This window comes from Sporothrix schenckii (assembly GCF_000961545.1).
Source record: "Sporothrix schenckii 1099-18 chromosome Unknown Cont44, whole genome shotgun sequence".
In the NCBI taxonomy this organism is placed as follows: Eukaryota; Fungi; Ascomycota; class Sordariomycetes; order Ophiostomatales; family Ophiostomataceae; genus Sporothrix; species Sporothrix schenckii.
In genome coordinates this window covers 6,191,721-6,211,722 of record NW_015971145.1, presented here as the reverse complement: position 1 = coordinate 6,211,722, position 20,002 = coordinate 6,191,721, and the positions used below count along the sequence as shown (strand labels likewise).

The following is a 20,002-nucleotide window of genomic DNA, read 5'->3' as shown; positions in this document are numbered from 1 at the left end:
CCCGTGTACTTGGACGTGGCCTTGACGACTTTGCCCTTGCGCTCCATCTGCTCCTTCTTCTTGGCAATCCAGGCTTTGCTGCCCTTCTTGATTTGCTTGTTCTTGACGCGGCCGTTTTGTGCGCGCGCGCCCCGGTCGTCCAGAATGTCCACGCCGTCCATGTTGGACACGACGCCCGTGATGTCGCCGCTGCTTGCGCCGCTGCCGACCGTCAGCACCAGGTACACCTTCATGTTCTTGGTGCCCGGGTCGTCCTCCAGAATGCCCGCGCCGAAACCGGCACGCACGGCCGCCTGCGTGATCATGGCCCGCTGCGTGTCGTTTTTCGGGTAGAACTGGCACACGGCGCGGCCACCGCGGCGCAGCGACGCATAGAGACCGTTGAAAAAGCGCGAGAGGCGGCCCTGGGGCGACGTGTCGCTGCTCTCGGCATTGCACAGCCACTGCACGGCGCTGATGCTGATGGCCGCGTCAAAGGAGCCGGCGCGGAAGGGCACGCCCTGGCCCATGTCGGCGAGCAGCAGGTCGCCTTCGACGTCGCGCTGCAGAGCCACATCCAGCATCGACGGACTGACGTCCATGCCGACCCACACGTGCGGTCCATTGCCGATTTCCTCCTCAATGCTATCGTCGTCGCTCACGCCCGAGTATTCGCTCTCGTCGTCGCCGTCGTCGTCGTCCTTCTCGTCGTCCGCGGTGCCGTCGTCATTGTTGTCATCAACCCCTGCAGAGCCGTCGCCCTTCCGCCTCCGCCGTATTGACGTGCCCGAGCGTGTCAGAATCTCACCCGACAAGCCGCTGCCGCAGCCCACGTCAAGGATGAAGCTCGGTCCTGGCAGGTCGAGCAGCTCGAGGGCGCGCCGGGTCATGGACGCCTGGACATTTTGTATACGGGAGCTCGTCGTATATTTTCTCGCTTCTGTGTCGTCGTAATGGATGTCGGCGGCGCTTGGAACCGTTAGAGATCGCTTGAGGACGTCGTTGGAAGCTTGTTGCTTTGCAGGGAATGGCCAAACTTACAGGGTATCCTCAGGGCGCGACATGGTGGCGGGAAGTGGTGGCCGGAGTATGGGCCTTTTTGCGCTGTTCTATTGTTTGATCTCTCTTCTGAAAGGAATGAAGTGATTATCAAGTGCCTGATAATGCCTAGACACGTCAATGTCGCTGTTGTCGCTGTTGTCGCCGCCTCCAGTCGTTCGCTGATATTCACTGATGTCGAGCATTCAAACTTTTTGGTGGGGCTCAATTCCTTATCTTATCGCACCCGCCCATTTTCCAATTTATTTTTGGCGTCGCTTCCATTTCCGGACTAATTCTCCGGATTAACTACGCACTTCCAATAAGGAGTAACGCCGTGCAAAAGTACCTCAGCCAGCTATGCCACAGCTCTTGCCTCCCACGCCTGCCGAAAACAGGTACCTGCCACGCGCTAAGTCTGGTCCGGCCACGACACGCAAAGCGAACAGCTGTTCAGCACATTGCGATTAGAAGTCGACATCCACTCTCCACAGGCTCTTCTCTCGTTCCACACTCCATTTTCCTCCGCAGCTCGCGGCCGAGCAAAGTGTCCTCCGCAGCTTCTTTTTCTCGCATCTGTCTTTCTCTTGACATTCGTCCATAGTCCCCCTCATTCTCTTCGCCACCATGTGGATTCTCCCGCTCGTTGGCTATGTGGGCGCCGTCGTGGGCTTCGGCTTCCTAACACTCGCCATTGGTATGTGCTTCCTATACGGCCTTGCATGGTTCTGTCTAGGTCTGATCACGCAACCTAACGCTGCCTCGTCTCACAGCCTCCGGCCTCTACTACCTCTCCGAACTCGTCGAGGAGCATACCGTGTTCGCCAAGCGTTTTCTCAACCGCCTCATCCAGGGCATCATCGTCCTCCAGGCCGTCCTCTGCATCGTCGACCGGTTCCCCCTGTGGCAGACACTGCTCGGCATCTTTTCCCATGTCGTTTACCTCGGCAACATGCGGCGGTTCCCCTACGTCCAGCTGAGCGACCCTCTTTTCCTCCTCTCGTGTGTGCTCGTGCTGCTCGATCACTACGTCTGGTTCAAGTACTTTTCGACGACGCAGCAGCGTGCCTATCAGAACATGTCGTCGTACTACGACACGCCCGCCAACGTGCCGACGTTTATGCAGATTGCATCCTACTTTGGCATCTGCGTGTGGCTGGTGCCCTTTGCGCTGTTTGTGAGCCTGTCGGCCAGCGACAACGTGCTTCCGACAATGGGCGGCGGCAGCAACGACGCCGGCGGGTTGGGCGGCGGCGGTGGCGGCGGCGGAATCAACAGCGGCCTGTCCTCGTCGTCGACGTCCAAGCGCGGTCAGGGCATGGCCAAGGCTGTGGTCGACAGCGTGCTGTCTGTTTTTAGCAGTGTCAGTTCTGCGACAGGGCTGAAGCGAGCTGAAGACTGAGGTGTGCTGTCGTATTTCGTTTTACGTTTTTTTTTTTTTTAAATATTTCATTTGTCCTCTACGACGGCGTTTGTTCCAAGGATGTTCAATGGGCAGGGTATATTTTGGCCGTGGCCGGCCCGGTGTTTTTGGTAACGGGCCAGAGTCGTCAACAGGTATGTGTTTTTTGAACCCACCCGCATTATCTTTCACTCTCCGTCCCTGCATGCTGTGGCACAGCATGATGTTTTATCGCTAAGATTGTACTTGACATGGCCCACAAGTTTTTTGTGACTCGGCCGTGCAGGAGAATAACTTTTATCTACCAATTTCCTCTGATACTGTGCCACACATGTCCCTCTTTTCCTCAATGATCGATCGCACAGAACACAGGCACTTGAAGGAGACACTAACGAGTGCAGACTCTAAATTTTGCTTTGACAGCTTTTCATTAGCGAGGCAAGCCAGCGACGGTACTTGGTTTTGGTCTCAAACGATGAGTGATGTCTGGACTATCAACTAGGTATGGAGATGGCTAAGTTTCATATTATATTACACCTTTCGATGTTTTTTTTTCGTTTTTATTTTCTGGAATCAAACACTGTTACCAATGGTAGCAATCTCCCTTTGTCATTGAATGAAACTGTGCACTGGGTCATGTGTCTTAACAGTGAAGGCAATGCTGGGTACATTTGCGTTATCACAAGGTATATTACGCATGATCTACTGACGCATCAAGTCGATCAAGGAATTAAACGTCTTACTCCTCCGTCTATCAACAACTTTGCCTTTACCGCTTGCTCCTTGGATCATTGCTGTCATTCACAATGCTGTCCTCTTCCATACTCCTCTTTGTCTCCCCTCTTCTCGTCACCTAATGAGCAAAGCGAAAGTCTAGGCGACGGCTGCCCTGCAGACGGGTCTCGCGCTTGTACTTGATCTGCTCGTCGTGGGACATGGCGTTCCAGACGCGGTCGCGCTGCTTGTTGCGGTAGATGTAGTAGACCTTGGCAAAGAGGAAGCTGCCAATAGCGAGGAAGTTGATGACGATGAGGTACATGTTGCCACGGTGGTAGTGGGGGGCGTCGTCGGCACGGTAGATGTAGGCAGCAATGACATTTCCGAGTTGGACGGAGATCTGTTTTGGAGGGGCGTTGGTCGTCAGGACACGAAACAAGTGAAACGAGTCAAACATGAGGGATGAATAAGAGGACCAGAGAGAGAACTCACGTTGTAGAGAGCGGCAGAGACGGAGCGAGCACCGACGTTGTTGGAGTTTCTGGAGGCCCAGCCGACGACGATGGCATCTAGTTGGTCAATATTAATAACAGGAGAAGAAGAGACAAAAAAAAAACCCCAAAAAAAAAACAAAGACGACATAACGCAGATAGCACTCACGGCAGTAGGGGTAGGACAACAGAGTAGTGACCAGCGCATAAGTCCCCCAGCGGTCGGTAATCAGGCCCGGCCACCAGCGCAGGGCTACGAGGCAGGGCAGCGTCCACAGATTCTGAATCATGGCGACGAGCGAGCGCTCCTTGAAAAAATCGGAGAGGCGCGTCAGCAGAATCAGGGTGACAATGTGCAGGGCGCTCGAGGGGATGGTCAGCAGGTTCGTGTTGAAGGTGCTGAAGCCGGCGGACTTGAGGATCAACGTAATGTAGGTGGACGGCGGCGACTGCGGGATGTAGGCGAGGATGCCGATGATGTAGATGGGCCACAGATCATAGTCGCGCAGGGCCTCCCACAGACGGCGCAGCGTGACGGCCTGGCGGTTGTGCATGTCGCCCTTGCTGGGGTCGTCGCGCAGGACGCGGTTGACGACAATGGACACCTCGCGGTCGGTGAACCAGCCCTTGGGGCGGTACCAGGCCTTGGTCTGGACGGCGGACGCGGGCATCAGGAAGAACGAGGCGACGCCGACGGCGAGCGTGATGACGCCCTCGATCAGGAACAACCAGCGCCAGCCGCTGCGGCCGCCGACGCCGTCGAGGTGGAAGATGGCAAAGGCGAGCAGCGAGGTGATGATGGTCGTGAGGGACAGCGAGGTCCAGAAGTAGCTGAGGCGGACGGGCAGCTCGCGCGAGGTGTAAAAGTACGACAGCCACAAGACAATGTCCGGGATGAAGCCGCCCTCGAGGACGCCGAGCAGGGCGCGGGTGACGAGGAAGGACGTGCGGCCGGAGAGAGCAGCCTGGCTAATGGCAACCACGGACCACATGACCATCTGCATGGGAATCCACCGGTCGGGGCCAATTTTCTTAGACACGAGCTGGGACGGCAGCTCAGCCAGGAGAAAAGCGACGCGGAAGACGGTGTTGCCGTAGTTGTAGTCTGGGGGTTAATTAGCAGGGTTAAATGAAAAAGAATAAAAAGGAAAGAAAATAAAAGAAAAAAAAAGAAAATTAAAAAAAAAAAGTGAATAGCCTCCAACGTACCATCTGTGGTCAGATGGAGCTCGGAGAGCAGCTCGCCCGACACGGCTTGCACGAGGTTGCCACGGTCGACCTGCAGGCCAAAGAACATGACACAGGCCCAGAGACACACGTGCCAGTCCAGCTTGCGCACAAGCCGGCGCTCCTCCTCGTCGGACCAGGTAAATGTCGGGTCGAAGACGTGGCGGCACTCGTACTTGGCCTTTTCGTAGACACTGCGCCAGTAGGCGGCGACCTCCGGGTCGAGGAACGGGTTCTTTGCGCGGTCGTCGTCGCCGTAGCCATCTTCGTCTGACGACAAGCCGGCATGGTCCGTCACATCGACGGTGGCCTCTTTGGCATCGGCAGCCGCCGGCAACGGCGACGTTGTGTGGACGCCATCATCACCGCCGCCGGCCTTGCCGGCTTTGCCAGCCTCGGACGTCTCAACAGGCGGAGACATGCTGCCCGACGACGAGGGGAGGAGGGGTTGACACTCTTCCGAGTGCTGACGGGATAAAGCAGGAATGGTGGGCGAGTTGTGGCCGGGTGAACCTGAAGAAAGACGAAAGTAAAAAGGTGCGTTTTCTTCTCTCGTCTCGTGCGGGACTATACACCCTGAGTGAGAACCGAGAGGGAAGAACAAAAGAAAGAAACAAAAAAGGATATGGAGGACTGTTATCTACTCCGTACAAGGCGGCGGGCGTCAAGCTGGCATGTGAGAAAATACTATGGTACCATGAACGATGCCAAGTCCTTGCACCAGACTTGCTCGTCTCGCGGCAGTCTTTCACGGTGGCAGGACGGCGATGCCAAGGTTGACGAGGTCCCACCGGTGGCGTTTGTGAAGACAAGGCAAGGGTATGTTGTAGATGTATCAACACGTTTTCTTCTGAAGATGGTAAGTTGTATCTCGTAAACTGGGTTCCATTCTTATCGTTTTTTCCGCTTTGGGACGACGCGGCGGCAGGCCTTTTGTTTTTATTTATCTTGTCTTGCCAACGGGTACTGTCGTTGACCATCACCCTTTGCCAAGACAGGACGTCAAAACTACTTAAGAGCCAATCATCGTCCACCGTAAACTATGACAGCATGCGGCATCCAAAGTACGTGACAGCTGGGGTCGTAAAACGAGGACACATAAAGCAACCAAGAGCATGTTGGGCTGAGGGCCACAAGGGCACGAAAGAGGAGACCTAGCTGTGAGGGGGGAAGAGTGGAACCTGGATGTTGGATCCTGCTAGACGGACGGAGCATTGCACACGATAGTTTACGATCATCAAGGTTCATTTGATTTGTCTGGATCCCGCCTGGTGCATTCGGGCTGACTCGACAGTTTTCTTTACAGTCCCCCCAAACACTCTGTCATGGCATGTAGTATCGGTGAGTACGATGCACCCAGAAGGGCAATGGCCGTGTTTGAAGAAAGCGGAGTCGACTGAAGTCGACATGACAGATGCCGTCTGAGAAGTCGCCCTTGGATGATTGGAATGTCTTTGGAAGTGGATATGCAAAAAGAGATTCCGCGAGCCGCGAGACAACCAGCACAGGACTTGGCATTTCTTCCACCGGCAGCTGCGTCGTATTCTATGATGGCCAAGAGGGAGATGGAGAACATAAATACAAAGAAGGCATGGAAGCTTGAATACGAACATGCCGCACTGAGGATGCACCGCAGAGCAAGTCTTGGATTAGATTCGGTCAGAACACTTTTCGGATTTCGATGCGACGTCGATGACCAAATGAGTTGCAAACAAGGTAAACAAGGTACAAGTATGCCGTAGGTCGTACTGAAAGAAAACATGGTGGGCAAGCAAAGGAAAAGAAAAAGAAAGAGAAGAATACTTCCGTGTGGGGGTGTTTGCTTTTCCACAGGACAAGTCTATGCAGTGCTTGTTTTGCCCACAAGAACACGGCGACCAGGGGAAGATGCCCCCACGGGGGAGATCTGCACGAGCTGGCACCGTTCGTCAGTAGTCGATCCGATGGTGCCATCTCAGTCCGGAATAATGGTCGATACAGGCAATTGGGCCTCGCGGAAACTAAGCGTTGCAATCTGTCGGAAGCGAGACGGCTAATAGTCTAATAATTTAAATAGCTGTGCTCGGTAGACATGGCGCATGAGCTTGAAAGACTGGCTGGGGAGGGAAGGAGAAAACGTATCTGAAAAATGAAAATTCGTAGGCGGAAATAAAGAAACTGAAGCTGAAAAAAAAAAAACAGAAAAAAGAAAAGAAAAACGTAGTGGTCTAAAACGTAGCGGTCTATCCCACCGCCTCGTTTCTCTATAAAAATCAAGGAGCATGCAAATGCATGTCATATCGTATGCGCCTCGCGGGAACAGCTGTTCTCATATGGTTCGTCATGGCGACATCCAATGTCGTCAGCGCACTCAAAAACGCGTAAAAACACAAAATGTGTTCAGGGGGTAAAAAGGTGCCGCTCGTGAGACCGTCGCCTTGCGGCAGATGTCCAAAAATGACGACAGGTGGGGGATGTTTGTGCAACAAACAAAAATAGCACGGGTGTCGGACAGCGGGCAGTCCCTTGCCGAGCCTTTTCTTGTCCCTTTCTGAACCTCTTGACTGGTCAACTTGCTGGGTCGAGTTCTTGGCTTGAATTCTTAAATAAAAGTGGCTTGGCACTGTGGCGCTATGGTGTCTTGTCACCCGCTGGGCACGCGCCCAGAAGGAAGAAGAAAGAAGAAAGACTTCTGTGTTTAATAAAGTCTCCCGCGCCGAGTCTGGAAGCATGAAACAATGGAAAGGTGGTCGTCACGTTGGTGCAATACGATGCAGCCACATCTAAATCGCTGTTTATGCCCCTGGATACTAGCGGACGAGGGAAGTTCGAGGCTGTGTTAGCTTGACGTCCTGTGACGGGAACATGCACGTGATGATAATCCAATCGTCACGTGTGCTCCGCACAAGCTCCATCCACTTGCAATGACATCAGCTCCCAATTCCTCCGCAACACAACAACACTGACGTCAATCAGATATCCCGGCTTTCAACTTATTGCCGACGACCCTTTGCCATACAGCAACACATATAAAGAGATAGAGCGGCATTCAATCAGCATGGACAGCAGCGGCGCGCCGGAGTGGGATGCCGGCGCGTCTGAGCCCCACACAACATCAAGTCCGCAACATCGTGGATCTGCCGACGACTTGCCCGTCACATTTGCCTTGGTGCATCGTCCTAAGCCGTCCGATTTGGATATCAGCGTGCCACATGATTTTAAGGCAGAGAACGCCGGGGCGGCTAGCATTGCCAGTCCCACAGAACCCCGTCCCGCCAGGAAAAATACAACAACTGTCCCGAAATCAGCCCCGTCCCAAAACCACATCACAGCCACAACAGCCGCCATTGACGTTGCATCCATTCTCCAGAACAGCCACAGTCGGTACAGCCAAGCACAGTTTGATGAGGAGAGTGCCCACGGTGACGGCGAAGACCAGGACGATCGCGGCGACCACTATGACCACGCCAATGATGACGGCGACCACGATCTTGGCTTCGCCCTCGACGTGGATCTAGAACACGACTACGTCCTCGCCCAGCGTGGCAGCAGGCAGTATGCAACTGCAGGCAGCAGGAACAACAGCGGCCTGTCGAGACGGCCTACAAAACGCCACCACGTTCCCGTCAAAATCGGGCGTGCGTTTACGAGAAAAGTGCAGCACCGCCGTGTTGGGAGCGGCGGCCGCAGCGGCGGTGGTATGAGTGGTATGAGCAGTGGCATCGGCCGGGCAGCGGGAGGTGCCCCCCTGGCGGCCGACGGTGTCGACCCCAGCCTCGCTGGCGGTGTGCGCCTAGCACCCTCTGCCAACGGCATCAGCGGCCGCCTTCAGCGCTTCCAAGAGACCCGCTACCGCCGCATTCTGAACCAGCAACGGGTGCGCAAGGGACGGGCGACCATGATGCTTCACCACCCACAGGCGGGTGCGTCGTCGTATGACCAGATTGAAGCTCCTCTTTCACCCGACTACGGACTGTCTCCGCCATCATCTCAGCAACCACTTCACCGTGTCACCCCCCACAGCGTGTGGACTGCCCTGCAGGCCCTCCCTGGCTTTTCCTTTGACCCCAGCATCTCTCACTACTTTGATAAAAACACAACCAACACAGACGGCAGCAACGACGACCACGGCATTGCCCGTCTCCTGGGGACCGTCCTTGCGGATCCCGCCATTGTCTGCAACTGCGACAAGTCCACCTGTCGCGGCCGCAACGCCGACCTGCCGCAGTTCCTCGTCGTCTTGTTTTCACTCGCCCCGACACTCTTTGTGTGGGCACGGCCAGACGACGGACAAGTGTTGCAGCCTCCGCAGCGCCTGCCATGGAAAGACTCTGACGTATATGGTGCTGACCTTGAGTTTGTCACTGTGGACGCGAGCTGTGACACGGAAATGGATTGGGACATGCCAGACACGACAACTGCTTTGACCACGACTGCGCCAGCGCTTCCCACAAGCCCAAACCTGGCCGCTGAGAGCGATTCGACATTCTGGACTTGGCTGACCGATACGCTCTTTGAGCAATATTCCAACAAGAGCTGCTCCACCGCCACCAGATACGATAACAGCGACCACGCCAACCCTGACGGTGACAAGCATGCACCGGGGATGATGGATAAGACGCGGGCACCGTGGATCACAAGCACCTACGCCACTCCCAGCGTGGGCCGCTCTGTGTGTGCATTGATGGAGGTGTTGGTCGATGCACGCCGGCGATTCTTGGCACACAATGAAAAAGAAGAACAGCGGCATGACGACAGCGCCATGGAGGAGGAGGCGGACGACATGGCCACCGACGTCGACGTTTTGTATGCGCTCTTGGCCGAAGTGCCTGCCCTTTTGACTGGCGCCCGTGGCGAGACGCACCCCTGCCGGCGCACATCGCACACATCGCACACATCGCACACATCGCACACATCGCACACATCACTCGACAACACGTGCAAAGACCCCTTCTGCTGCGAGGGCGACCTCAGTCGCGGCCGCGTCGCGCCCATGTCCTGCTGCCCGCTGCATGACGAGCGCGTTGGCCTGGCCGTCGACGTGTGGTGCCTGTGGCTGGACCAGGGCCGTCGCACGCTGGGGCAGTCCGAGGCCCCTGCCTTCACCTCGCCGTCCACGCCGCTCACCCAACCGCCGCAGCGCACACGGGCCGCTCTGGTCGCGTGGAAGCAGCAGCTCGAGAGCCGGGTCCGCGCCGATGAGAAGGCCACACACGAGCAGCTGCAACAGCTCTAGGAATCACCAGAGCATGGCAGAGCGTAGAATCAACAAAGAAAAGCAGTTGATAGGTCCGTATGGCATACTAAAAATGTCAGAAAAGGGAGGGAGTGAGAATAGTGGGTTTGGGTCACTTGTCTTTTTTTGCTCTTCTTTTTTAAAACATTGCGCTTCGGAGTTTGGTATGGGACACAGGAGCAAAGAAATCATTGGACATTCGGATATGATACCCTGCATGAAAATTATCATTAGCTGTTAAATGGACCAACACCAGTTTGACAAAGTTGCCCTGTTTGGCCATGGAGCTGAATATGCGATATACCATTTATAGTCACACTCAAAGACTGCTTAATATCGGGTCGGTCGGAAAATGTCGAGTTGAATCGAGTCTCAACTGTCGTCGTCTCGAGTTGCTTGTCTCGGATCGTCTGTCTCGGGTATCTGCATCACAACAGCAGTCCTGTTCGTCAATCTCAAAGCATCAGAGTGCTCACAATGCCGGTTCACAGTTCAACAATGCTCGCAATCCACGACCTGTAACATTTCTACGACACGATTTGCAGTTCTGACTTGAGACTGTGGTGGGTTGTAGTTTTGATCATTAAAAAAAAAAAAAACTGGAAAAGCCAAAGGCATAAAAACCAGTGTGTATCTAGGTGCGTGAAAAATGTAACTGGAAAAGCCGAAAGGCATAAAAACCAGTAACGGAAATAGAGAGAACGGTGACCAAGATACATTGTGTGGACGGTCTGCGCAGGAACAACTTGTGTGTCTTTGCGTGTGGAGGAGCGACCAGGCCCAGAAACGACGCCCGTGGCGTGGAAATCAAATAAAACCAGAGTAAAAAAGCAAACACAGAATAACAAAACAAAACAAGCGTGAGAGAAAGAACAATTTTGGGTATCGAGCGGAATCTATATCAAACCGAAACACCAGTAAACAAATGCCGCATGAACAAAGCCCTCATCGCGGTGGTGCACGTGGCACTGGATGCGGTACAAAAGGAGTAGTAGTAGAAACGAGGGATAAATGAGGAACAAGTGCAAAGTCAGTTGAAGAGCAGATAAAGAACAGACGAAGCAGATCAAGAAGATGGGATAAAAGACAGCAAGCAAGGCAAAGCGGACTCGCATCGTAGCGGTGGCCGCCGACGCCAACACCGAAAACAAACAAGGCAAGCAGATTTTTTTTGTTGTATTATAGTTTTTCAAAAAAAGTTGATGGGATTTGTGGGGTTTTCATGTTTTTTTGTGCTTTTCTGGTTGTCGTAGTCATTTCATCGCCTTCTGTTCTTCGGGCATCGTATCACTCAAATCGACTTTGTAGCAGCAGGAGACAGGGAAGCATAGGTGTCCGAGTCGCCCTCCTCCTCCTCGTCGCTGTCGTCGGCCCAGTTAAAGGCACCATCATAGTACTTCATGTCTTCCGGGTATTTGATGTCTCCCTCGGGGGTTGTGAGCATCAGAAGCGGACCGCTGCATTTTCCAAAGGCAACAGGCTTGTCGAGCAGGGCCCAGGTGCATCGTGGGAGGCTGTTGCCGCACAGACGTTCATAATTGCGGCCATACTCATCAGCAGCGTCGAGACTGTCAGTCGAGTGCAAAGAAAGGGTTTCCCAGGCCTCCTGCATCGACTCTGCGAGCGTCATGTTGATGGTAGGAATTGATTCAGGGACGATGCCGGTGGCTGTGCTGTCTGTGATAGGATCGGCTGGATTGGTACCGTTGCCGTTGGAGGAATTGTCGGCGGGCGAGGCAATCACGTCCAAGCCTGTCTGTCGGAGAAAGTAGTCAAGCTCGTCCGATTCGGAGTCGGAGCTCAAGGAGTTGCTCTGGATGGAAGTGCCGGCAACATTGGCATCCTCGATGTGGACAGCAGAGGCTGTGGTCGAAGCTGTGGCATGCTTGCAAGAGGTGTCGTCAGAGCTTTTGACGACAATCGGACTGGGAGTAGTGGGTGGTGTGGGAGGTGCGGAAGCATAGTTGGAAATAACTTCGCAACTAGTCGTCAATGCGGTGGTGGTCTTGGCCGGACGGGGGAAGGAAAAGGAGTTTCTCTTGGGCTCTGGCGACGGTGAGACCTGGAGCTCGGATTTGGGTGCCGGCTTGGGCTTGCCTTCCGGGGTCTTCCCGAGCGAGGGATGGATGTCAAAGTTGGACGACTCAATGCTGATGTCGAGCGACTTCGGCGAGGGCTCCTCGTATTCGTCATCGGAGAGGCTGGGAAGCCGGGCCATTTCGAGGATTGGGGCGTAGGTCGGAGCTGGGCCGCGGGCCTTTAAGATCTCACGAACCATTTCCCGTTCTTCTTCAGTTTCTTCAAATATGGTATGAAGCTTGAGGCGGAACTTGTCGCCAGGAGACTCCAGGCTGGTGTCATCGTCGATGCTCGCATATTTTGTGGTGAATCGGGGACGAGGAAGAGGATTGTCAAACATCTTTTCAGCGGAGCAGAGGTTTTCGCGGTCGTGCTCGTAGACGGCAGCTGGTCCATCTTCATGGTCGTCGGAGTTGCTGTCGGAGGCGGGCTGGTTGGAAAAGCTTCGTCCTTCAACTTTCATTTCATCGGAAGCGGGAAGTTTGTCGATGGGAGTAGAAAGACCATGGGTGCTCTGCTCATCCACCTGCTGCTCATCATTGTTTTGTGTGGGCTCGTCAAATTGCTCAAGCTCGTCAATGTTGGCAGATTCTGGGACGTCGATATCACTGGAGATGTCCGAGTGGCTCTCAATGTTCCCAATGCTCTCAGAGGTGTCTGTGCAAAATGCGGTTAGAAGAGAAGCAGGGCAAAGAAGGCAGATGTAACTGGGGGTGATACTCACTATGGCCGAGTCCTGCGCTGAGACGATAGTCGTTCATGTTGGGAAGTTGAATCATGGACATATCCTCGTTGTGTTCAACATCCTGGTCGGAGACGATGGTATCATCCTCCTTCTTGTCTTCGTGGCCGAGCTCCGAGGTCATGTCGACTTGAAGCTCATTGCCATCAATGTCGGCATCGGGGACTTGGTGGGAATTGGTCTCTCGGTTGTGATATTGATCCGGGCTGTAGTAAGAAAGTGGTTAGTATGAGAACTGGAGATTTCAGAGATGACAGAGGTAGATACTCACAAGTCAATGAACATCGACGAGTCTTCATCCTAGAAAGACTCATCAACCTCACCAAATGCGGCCGACTGGATTGACTGAGTAAGGAGGAAATCGTCTTCATCCCCATAGTAGGTGATGCGGAGGACAGGGCCCGGGGTGAGAGTGTCATGGAGAGTGAGGTTGGCAACTGTCAGCTGGGCCTCAGAGAGGGCATTCTCTTCAATGGTCTTGTGAAAGCAACTGTCAACTGTGCAGCGAGAGCAGAGTCAGTAGGAGGTCAGAGGAACGAGAGAGGGAGGAGAGAGGAATACTTACAGGCGCTCTCGAAGCTGTCAAGTGCGAAAGCGAGGTCAATGGTGGGCGACGCCGTAGACGAAATGGTGCCCGTGATGGTGTTGCCGTTGGTGTTGGAGGCCGATCCGGTGCCGTCGTCAGTCAATAGACTGCTGGCAGAGCCAGCGTCAAGTTCGTCGTCAATGCCGGCCTCGTCTGAGCCGCGAGCAGCATGCTATGCCACTCCCTGCTCGACGGGGCCAGCATCGCTGTTGTCGTTGGCGACACCGTCCTTGGTCCACGAAATAAAGCTCAAGACCTTGACAAGAAGAACTATGGCAAGAACCACAGCGATGTCGCCAGTCGGAACGAACAGTTTCACCGCGAGAGCGGACAGCATGCAGAGGATCAGTGCGTTGGGGGACACGGAGATCGGGTTGTCCTCCATAGCGGGAATGGGCTTCGGCAGCACCATGGCGACGATAGTGATGATGGTGACGAGGGAGAAGTGGGATAGTGAAGAGGGTAGGAGGAGAGGAGAGGAGGAGAGAGAGATGGAAGAAGAGAAGAGAAGGCAGTGGAAAGGTAAAAACTGAATCACGAATGTGGATGTAAAATGGGCTACTTCCTAGGTCGTGGTTCAGAAGATTTTTGGTAGGAGAAGGGAGAGAAAAAAACAAAAGAGAGGGAGGGATGGCAGATATATATACCCAGAGGCAGGAGCACACTTGGTCCGTGCGAGCATGCAAAAAACATCACGACCTTCTGGCGGCGGTGAATGAGATAAAGACGGCAGTATCAGTTTTTTTTTGGTGAAAAAGAAGAGCAGAAGGCGGTAGGATGGTGGCAAGAGAGCCTTGATGGGGGGGTGAGCGTCCAGAAGGGGGTTGGGGGTGTGGTTTTTTGGTTGCGCCGGGGAAGAGTGAAGTAGCAGGTGCAGATGATGCTTGTTCGGGAAGGAGCAATGCTGGATGCTGCAGGTGGAGTGGTCGCGATGGTCGCCAAGACGACAAACGAATATAATGAGTTGTCAGTTCATGATTGCGATTGAATCGTAGGGTGACGCAGTTGTTTGGTGACGTGTACGGATGAGAAGCCTGGAGTAGAAGATGACAGACGGCGACGCATATGGCGACCATGAATACCACAAACATACAGCCTGCTCCAGTATACGACAAGAGAATGTCCGTGGAAAATGATGCATTGTTCAGGAAACAGAGATATATTCTACCTTGTGTTCGCAGACGCCTTGAATGATATAAACAGACCAAAACATGAAAGAACCAGAAGCGAATGCACATGATGCACGTCCCTCATAATGACGAGCGCTCCTCGGCCTGCACGACCTCCTGCACGACCTTCTGTGTCGCCGTCACAATCAACGCATGCTCCTCAGCGTGGATGCGTGTCTCGAGGTCGGCCAGCGTCTCGCCGGGCTGCACCACAATGTCGCGCGTCAGAATCGGCGCGCCGCGGTCCACCACGTCAATGACAAAGTGCACCATGATGCCTGTCGTGTTGTTCTCCAGCGTGCCCGCCTGGAAGTCGTCGTACGCGCGCTGGATGGCGCCCGCGCCGTCGTACTTGCCGGGCAGCGCCGGGTGCAGGTTGATGACCTTGATGCCCGCCGCGTCAATCGGGTCCAGGAACGCCTTGGTGAAGACGTGCATCCAGCCGGCCAAGACAATGAGCTGCGGCCGCTCGTCTGCGCGCTGCGCGTCCAGAATCTTCTGCGCCAGCGCCGCGTCGTACGCCTCGCGGCCCGCCTGCAGCGCTGCGGCGTCCTTCTCGCCCTTGGCCTGGAACCCGTGCGTCACCATGTTGAAGTACTCCCAGGGGATGCACGCCTTGTCTGCCCGCTGCGTCGCAAACGCTTTGCCGCGGTTCACAATCAGCCGCGTGATGCGCGCGTTCGTGATGCTGCCGGCCGCAATGCCATCGACGAGCGCCTGGAAGTTGGAGCCGTTGCCGCTGGCCATGACCAGGATCCGGCACGTCTTGTCGGCCATTGTGAACGGTGGAGTGGGACAAGAGAATAACGGAGAAGTGGATTGGGAGATCAAGTGAATAAACAGTCTATGGGGCGACCACCCTGCTGCAATCAGATGTGACCGAAAGGGGCGGAGTTGTTGTTGGTGGTATCAATAGAGCCTTGTGATGGTCAGTGAGAGTGACAAGGCATGTCGTTGACGGAGGTCCCAAAAAATCGAAAATAAGTGGGCCGTGATGTCTAACAGCCAATGACATTTCAAGGAACCACCAATAGCTAGAAAAGTGGGTCCTGAACAGGTAGTGACAAGGTGGTCCACGACATTGATCTGTGGTGCGTTTGTTCCCATTGTTCATCGGACAGCTGCATGTCGTAGATGTCTAGCCGAGAGCACATCCCCGCTCTTGGCAGACTTATTGGTTTGGCTTGGTTGTATTTTCTTAGACAGTTACGAAAGACTGGCGTTGCGTACGTTTCGGGTTGCGATTGCACGAAACCGGCATATGACTGGTCACGTGCCATTCGCAAGCCAAAGTTTGGACAAAAGGGGGCAAGAAAACAAAAGATGGAAAACGAAGACGAAACTCGCAACATGCCTTTACAAGACCATTAGGCGTGTTAGATTAAGTGAATTAAACTTGATAGGTTGGAGGCATACTCTCCTCAATTTTGTGAAATTTATTAGCCTCTTCTAGGGCATTATTTGAATATTTGACATTGAACGTATTTGAAATTGTCGTCACGATCGTACCGGAGGCATCTACGTGGTTGACGTGCATCAATGGATCTTGACATATCGACTCTCTTCATAGTGATTTATATTCACTTCATCTGCTTCTGCTTGCACATTATACCTACCTCCATCCGCTTAATTTTTCGTTTTACCCCGTCTACATTTTTGCATGTTGACGTGAACAAAATTTAATGTTCGCGACAACGCCCATCAAGAGCAGGTTCTTTTAACCCGTCGTGTCTAAAAGTCAGCCGAGTAGATGGAAACAATCTGCTTTAGTAAGATTGAGCTTTGCGAATGGACGCAGCTCCAGTCTTTGAACCTTTTGAAGGGACCTGAGAAATGATTTGCAGAGCTCGTCCGTTTGATCACATCTCACATTGGCAATATCACAGAACGACTATACGACATCTCCATGTTGAAGACAATCGCCTGACGTAATTCACTTCGTATTATTGATGAGGCATAATCATGCAGCATCATGAAATTGTCCGCGATAGTACCAAGAGTGTGTAGTGAGACATCATCGCGTGGCCCGGACTCTTGTGAGATTTTCACGTCATACTCGTTTTGGCGATCTCATGATAACGTAGCTGCGCTTTTCATACGCCTCTAGGTCTTGCATCTATCTAAACTCCCAAGTGAATAGTGGTGGCGGTCATCTCCGTGTAGAGTCGTGTATCCAACGGACGCATCGTTGGTCTCCACGCGTTGGCCAAATAACACGCGGACATTATAGCAACACGCATTCTCCCCAACAGCGTACAATTCCTATCACGGCCATTTTTCGCTCAGACAGCGAACAGCTTTACGTCAATATCCGAAAGTCAATGCATCGCCCTCCTTTATCAGATGTTCATCTGAACGACGATGGGCATGCTCCTTGTCGGTGGTATACTATCTATTCTCCTTTCATATCTACATTCACCTCACTGGTTACAATTACCTCCCTACATGCTACGACTTCGCAATATAAAGCTCATGGACCCACTGACAAACTAATGCATCGCCACATGGAAAAGCATATTGTCTTTTGTTTTCATTGTCTGACTGCTCGTCGCTGCTTGGAGTGATTAACCACCCACTGATTTCGGTCCCTCCGGCTCCCAACCATTTGTCTATAAATATCTTGCCATCCCCCACTGATCACCTAGCTCTTCATCCTTCTCCTTTTCCCTTTCAAACTACCACCGCTGCTTGCTCTTGCTCACTTTTACCACAAAAACATTACAATATCCCACCATACCTTATCAGTCACCTACTCACCATCTTTACACCCATCTCCCAGCCGAAGAGTCAACTAGCCTGTCTTCGCAATGGACCATCGCACTCATCGCACCTTTCGAGACGATGAGCGAGTCAACGCCAACGACGAAGTTATGGAGGACTTTGCGAGCACCAGTGCAGTAAGCAACTCTTCTACAGCCTTTGGCGGTACGTTGTCACCTTCTCTTTCTATCTGACTCTCTGTCTCTTCACCCAAACTAATTCATCTTTTTACTACAGGAAACGTTGCTTCTTCCAGCGCGCCTTAGATTGGCGATGCTAATGAAGGCAAGAATTCACTCCGGCCTTTCAGAACCGCGTTTTATGGCGCTGAACAGCTCAAATCCCATTTTGCTGAAGCCAACGAGCACGCACACAGTGCCGACCTGGTATCGACAACAAGCTTTACAAATGCCCAAGAGCTGGATGCTCTAATTCATCCAACACCGACAAACTCGCGACAGGCCGATACCGAGTGCATCCCAACAGGCTTTCAAGCCAGCTTCTACGGGGCCATGGAGCTTGAAGGGCTCCTCCCTAACAGCAATGAGAAGCAAGACAACACTCCGGCGTCGACTCCCACCACTGATGCTGTTGCTTCTGTGCATTCGGCATTTAGTGCTAGTTTCATGGGAAACGATGAGCTGCAGACTAGAATGGACGTGGATGAGTCTCTTTCCCATCACGAGGACTCTGAGAACATCGACCATTCCATCTCCGAGGTTGACGATGCAGCTCTGGCTGTGCCTCCTGCTGCTAGGTCGACGACGATCACGCATTCCCAGTCCTCAGTTGCAGTGTCACAGGGTCACGCACCGGGAAAGGGTCTGCTCACCCCGGTGGCTCTTGACCTGAACCGCTACAATGACAACATCACTGCAATTAAGCATGCGACTGCCTAGAAGGCTCGTAAGCTGGCAGCTTCTGCGGAGGAACGTCGGTGGAAGCCGTATTCAGGCCGCACACCGGATAAGAGGAACAAGGGAAAGTCGGCGAGTCTGCTGCGCTTGGTCGTTACAAACAACCACAAGAAGGCCGTTGCAGCCGCCGCTGCAGCAACCAACCAGCCAAGCAACTAAACCTCCTGGCTCGTTAGACCGTAGACACAAGGTGTCAAATCTCTCTCAAACAAAGAGCCTCATACTTTGAGATAGAGCAACATCTCCTGCAAAGTTACAAGGCCTGCTCCTGTTCCTCTTGCTAGCTTGAGATTGTCCTGAAAAGCATAGAGGACAAACTCGCCCACCCATTACACCACCCGAGCTGTCTCCCAGTGAAATTCAATGGCGACTCGCTCATGAGTAACTGGCATGTCTTGTTGTCTATACCACGGTCGCCTCTGGAGAGTACCGTACCAAACGGCGGATACTATTGCTTCCATGTTGTCTATAGGGGGATTTGGAACTCAGGTCAGACTCTCCTTCTGCGCTCATGACTCTGTCGTTCCATCGGCCCCTTCCTTTATTTTCTTTGTACTTTAGCTATAACATATGTATTTCTTTTGTTTCAACTCAAGTTCATTCCACCCAATGCTCTCCACTATGTAATGTCCGTTATCGTGAAATATGCGCGCTGAACCTTGCAAATATGTTGTTAAAGTGCCACGTTGAATGTTAATTGAGCTTCCAGCTTGACTCTGCTGTCGGCAAACTATTGTCGGCCGAGTCGAGTCGAAATTCCGGTGAAAGGCATCTCGTAGTGGCCCATCCAGCTACATATTGCTTCTCTCTAGAATCTCGCAGGCAAGAACCATCTTTCCTGATACACTGCCGATGTGGCTACTACTCTGTTTAACAAGCATCGATCCATCAAACATGCCCTGTCACTGGTATCTTTCGTCAGCATTACTGCAAAGTCAATAGTGCGAGGATACAGCAAGAAACACTGGGAGACAATAAATATGGCAATCCAATATGGTTTTTGAGACATTCTGGTAATGAAGCCGGGTTCCTATTGTAGCATCGTCTTTTATCCAGTTGCGCAAGAAGTTGTTTGACAGTAGTGAATTCTGTCATGTATGTGGCAAATTTGTAGAGTGAAGTGGGGAAAACCCACCCTTATAAGCTAATTACGAGTAAACCACCCCAACAACAACTCCTGGTGGTCTAGTTGGTTTATGGCATCGGACTGTAATTGTAACACAATCTAAATCCGAGAGTCGGGCGTTCGATTCGCCCCCGGGAGAATTTTTTGGTGCTGCATATCTTTTTTTTTCTTCGACATAAGCTGACTATTTTGCTTCCCTTGTCTGATCAAAATATCATTTTTGTAATGATTTTTTTCTTCTCTTTAGTTTTACGTTTTCAATTAATTTGCACATGGACAATCTTCAACCGAGAAATTATGTGGAGATCTCGACCGAAGCAGTCTTACATGTCATATCACTGAGTGCGATTGGGAGATCAGTATGCAGGTCGCGTACATTGTATATATATTGGGTTTTGGTCAAAACATCCATGCTTTTGTGTACCCTCCGTACCGTCCGAAAGCGCCCGCCATAGTCACTTTTTCCATGTCCCGCTCTTGAATTTTGTGTTTCTAAAATTTCGCATCACGTATTGATCTTTTGCGCCTGCCGCTCCAAGTCCACGGCCTCGTCC

At 52.8% G+C, this 20,002-nt stretch overlaps 8 protein-coding genes and 1 non-coding gene across 9 annotated transcripts in view; 5 read left to right on the top strand and 4 right to left on the bottom strand.

The window, feature by feature from the left end:
• SPSK_11007 (18S rRNA (guanine1575-N7)-methyltransferase) overlaps positions 1 to 1,043 on the bottom strand; it is a gene marked incomplete at both ends in the record, with an annotated part of 1,374 nt that extends 331 nt beyond the window's left edge. Inside the window, 2 exons of the mRNA XM_016737228.1 lie at positions 30 to 948; positions 1,021 to 1,043. Coding sequence (XP_016588676.1) covers positions 30 to 948; positions 1,021 to 1,043 — 942 coding nt within the window. The remainder of the gene's footprint in view (positions 1 to 29; positions 949 to 1,020) is intronic.
• A 601-nt stretch (positions 1,044 to 1,644) lies between these two features.
• On the top strand, positions 1,645 to 2,419 carry SPSK_09741 (uncharacterized protein; the record flags this gene model as incomplete). The annotated part of the gene is made up of 2 exons (XM_016736311.1): positions 1,645 to 1,714; positions 1,791 to 2,419. The coding sequence occupies 2 exons, from the start codon at positions 1,645 to 1,647 to the stop codon at positions 2,417 to 2,419; spliced, it is 699 nt and encodes a 232-aa protein (XP_016588675.1).
• Positions 2,420 to 3,272: 853 nt separating this feature from the next.
• SPSK_08788 (uncharacterized protein) lies at positions 3,273 to 5,275 on the bottom strand (the record flags this gene model as incomplete). The annotated part of the gene is made up of 4 exons (XM_016735375.1): positions 3,273 to 3,536; positions 3,629 to 3,705; positions 3,797 to 4,732; positions 4,837 to 5,275. The coding sequence occupies 4 exons, from the start codon at positions 5,273 to 5,275 to the stop codon at positions 3,273 to 3,275; spliced, it is 1,716 nt and encodes a 571-aa protein (XP_016588674.1).
• A 276-nt stretch (positions 5,276 to 5,551) lies between these two features.
• On the top strand, positions 5,552 to 6,012 carry SPSK_09973 (uncharacterized protein; the record flags this gene model as incomplete). The annotated part of the gene is made up of 2 exons (XM_016736538.1): positions 5,552 to 5,673; positions 5,853 to 6,012. The coding sequence occupies 2 exons, from the start codon at positions 5,552 to 5,554 to the stop codon at positions 6,010 to 6,012; spliced, it is 282 nt and encodes a 93-aa protein (XP_016588673.1).
• A 1,879-nt stretch (positions 6,013 to 7,891) lies between these two features.
• On the top strand, positions 7,892 to 10,069 carry SPSK_08719 (uncharacterized protein; the record flags this gene model as incomplete). The annotated part of the gene is made up of 1 exon (XM_016735307.1): positions 7,892 to 10,069. The coding sequence occupies one exon, from the start codon at positions 7,892 to 7,894 to the stop codon at positions 10,067 to 10,069; it is 2,178 nt and encodes a 725-aa protein (XP_016588672.1).
• A 1,291-nt stretch (positions 10,070 to 11,360) lies between these two features.
• On the bottom strand, positions 11,361 to 13,888 carry SPSK_08584 (uncharacterized protein; the record flags this gene model as incomplete). Its single annotated transcript, XM_016735177.1, has 5 exons — positions 11,361 to 12,805; positions 12,873 to 13,096; positions 13,201 to 13,387; positions 13,456 to 13,629; positions 13,702 to 13,888. The coding sequence occupies 5 exons, from the start codon at positions 13,886 to 13,888 to the stop codon at positions 11,361 to 11,363; spliced, it is 2,217 nt and encodes a 738-aa protein (XP_016588671.1).
• An 838-nt stretch (positions 13,889 to 14,726) lies between these two features.
• SPSK_09795 (phosphoribosylglycinamide formyltransferase) lies at positions 14,727 to 15,422 on the bottom strand (the record flags this gene model as incomplete). Its single annotated transcript, XM_016736365.1, has 1 exon — positions 14,727 to 15,422. One exon carries the CDS (start codon positions 15,420 to 15,422, stop codon positions 14,727 to 14,729), a length of 696 nt encoding a protein of 231 aa, XP_016588670.1.
• Positions 15,423 to 17,452: 2,030 nt separating this feature from the next.
• Positions 17,453 to 18,304, top strand: SPSK_09687 (uncharacterized protein; the record flags this gene model as incomplete). Its single annotated transcript, XM_016736259.1, has 2 exons — positions 17,453 to 17,542; positions 17,672 to 18,304. 2 exons carry the CDS (start codon positions 17,453 to 17,455, stop codon positions 18,302 to 18,304), a joined length of 723 nt encoding a protein of 240 aa, XP_016588669.1.
• A 1,192-nt stretch (positions 18,305 to 19,496) lies between these two features.
• On the top strand, positions 19,497 to 19,587 carry SPSK_11258. The gene has a single exon. It is a non-coding gene; the product is annotated as a tRNA-Tyr (tRNA).
• The last annotated feature ends 415 nt before the right edge of the window (positions 19,588 to 20,002 follow it).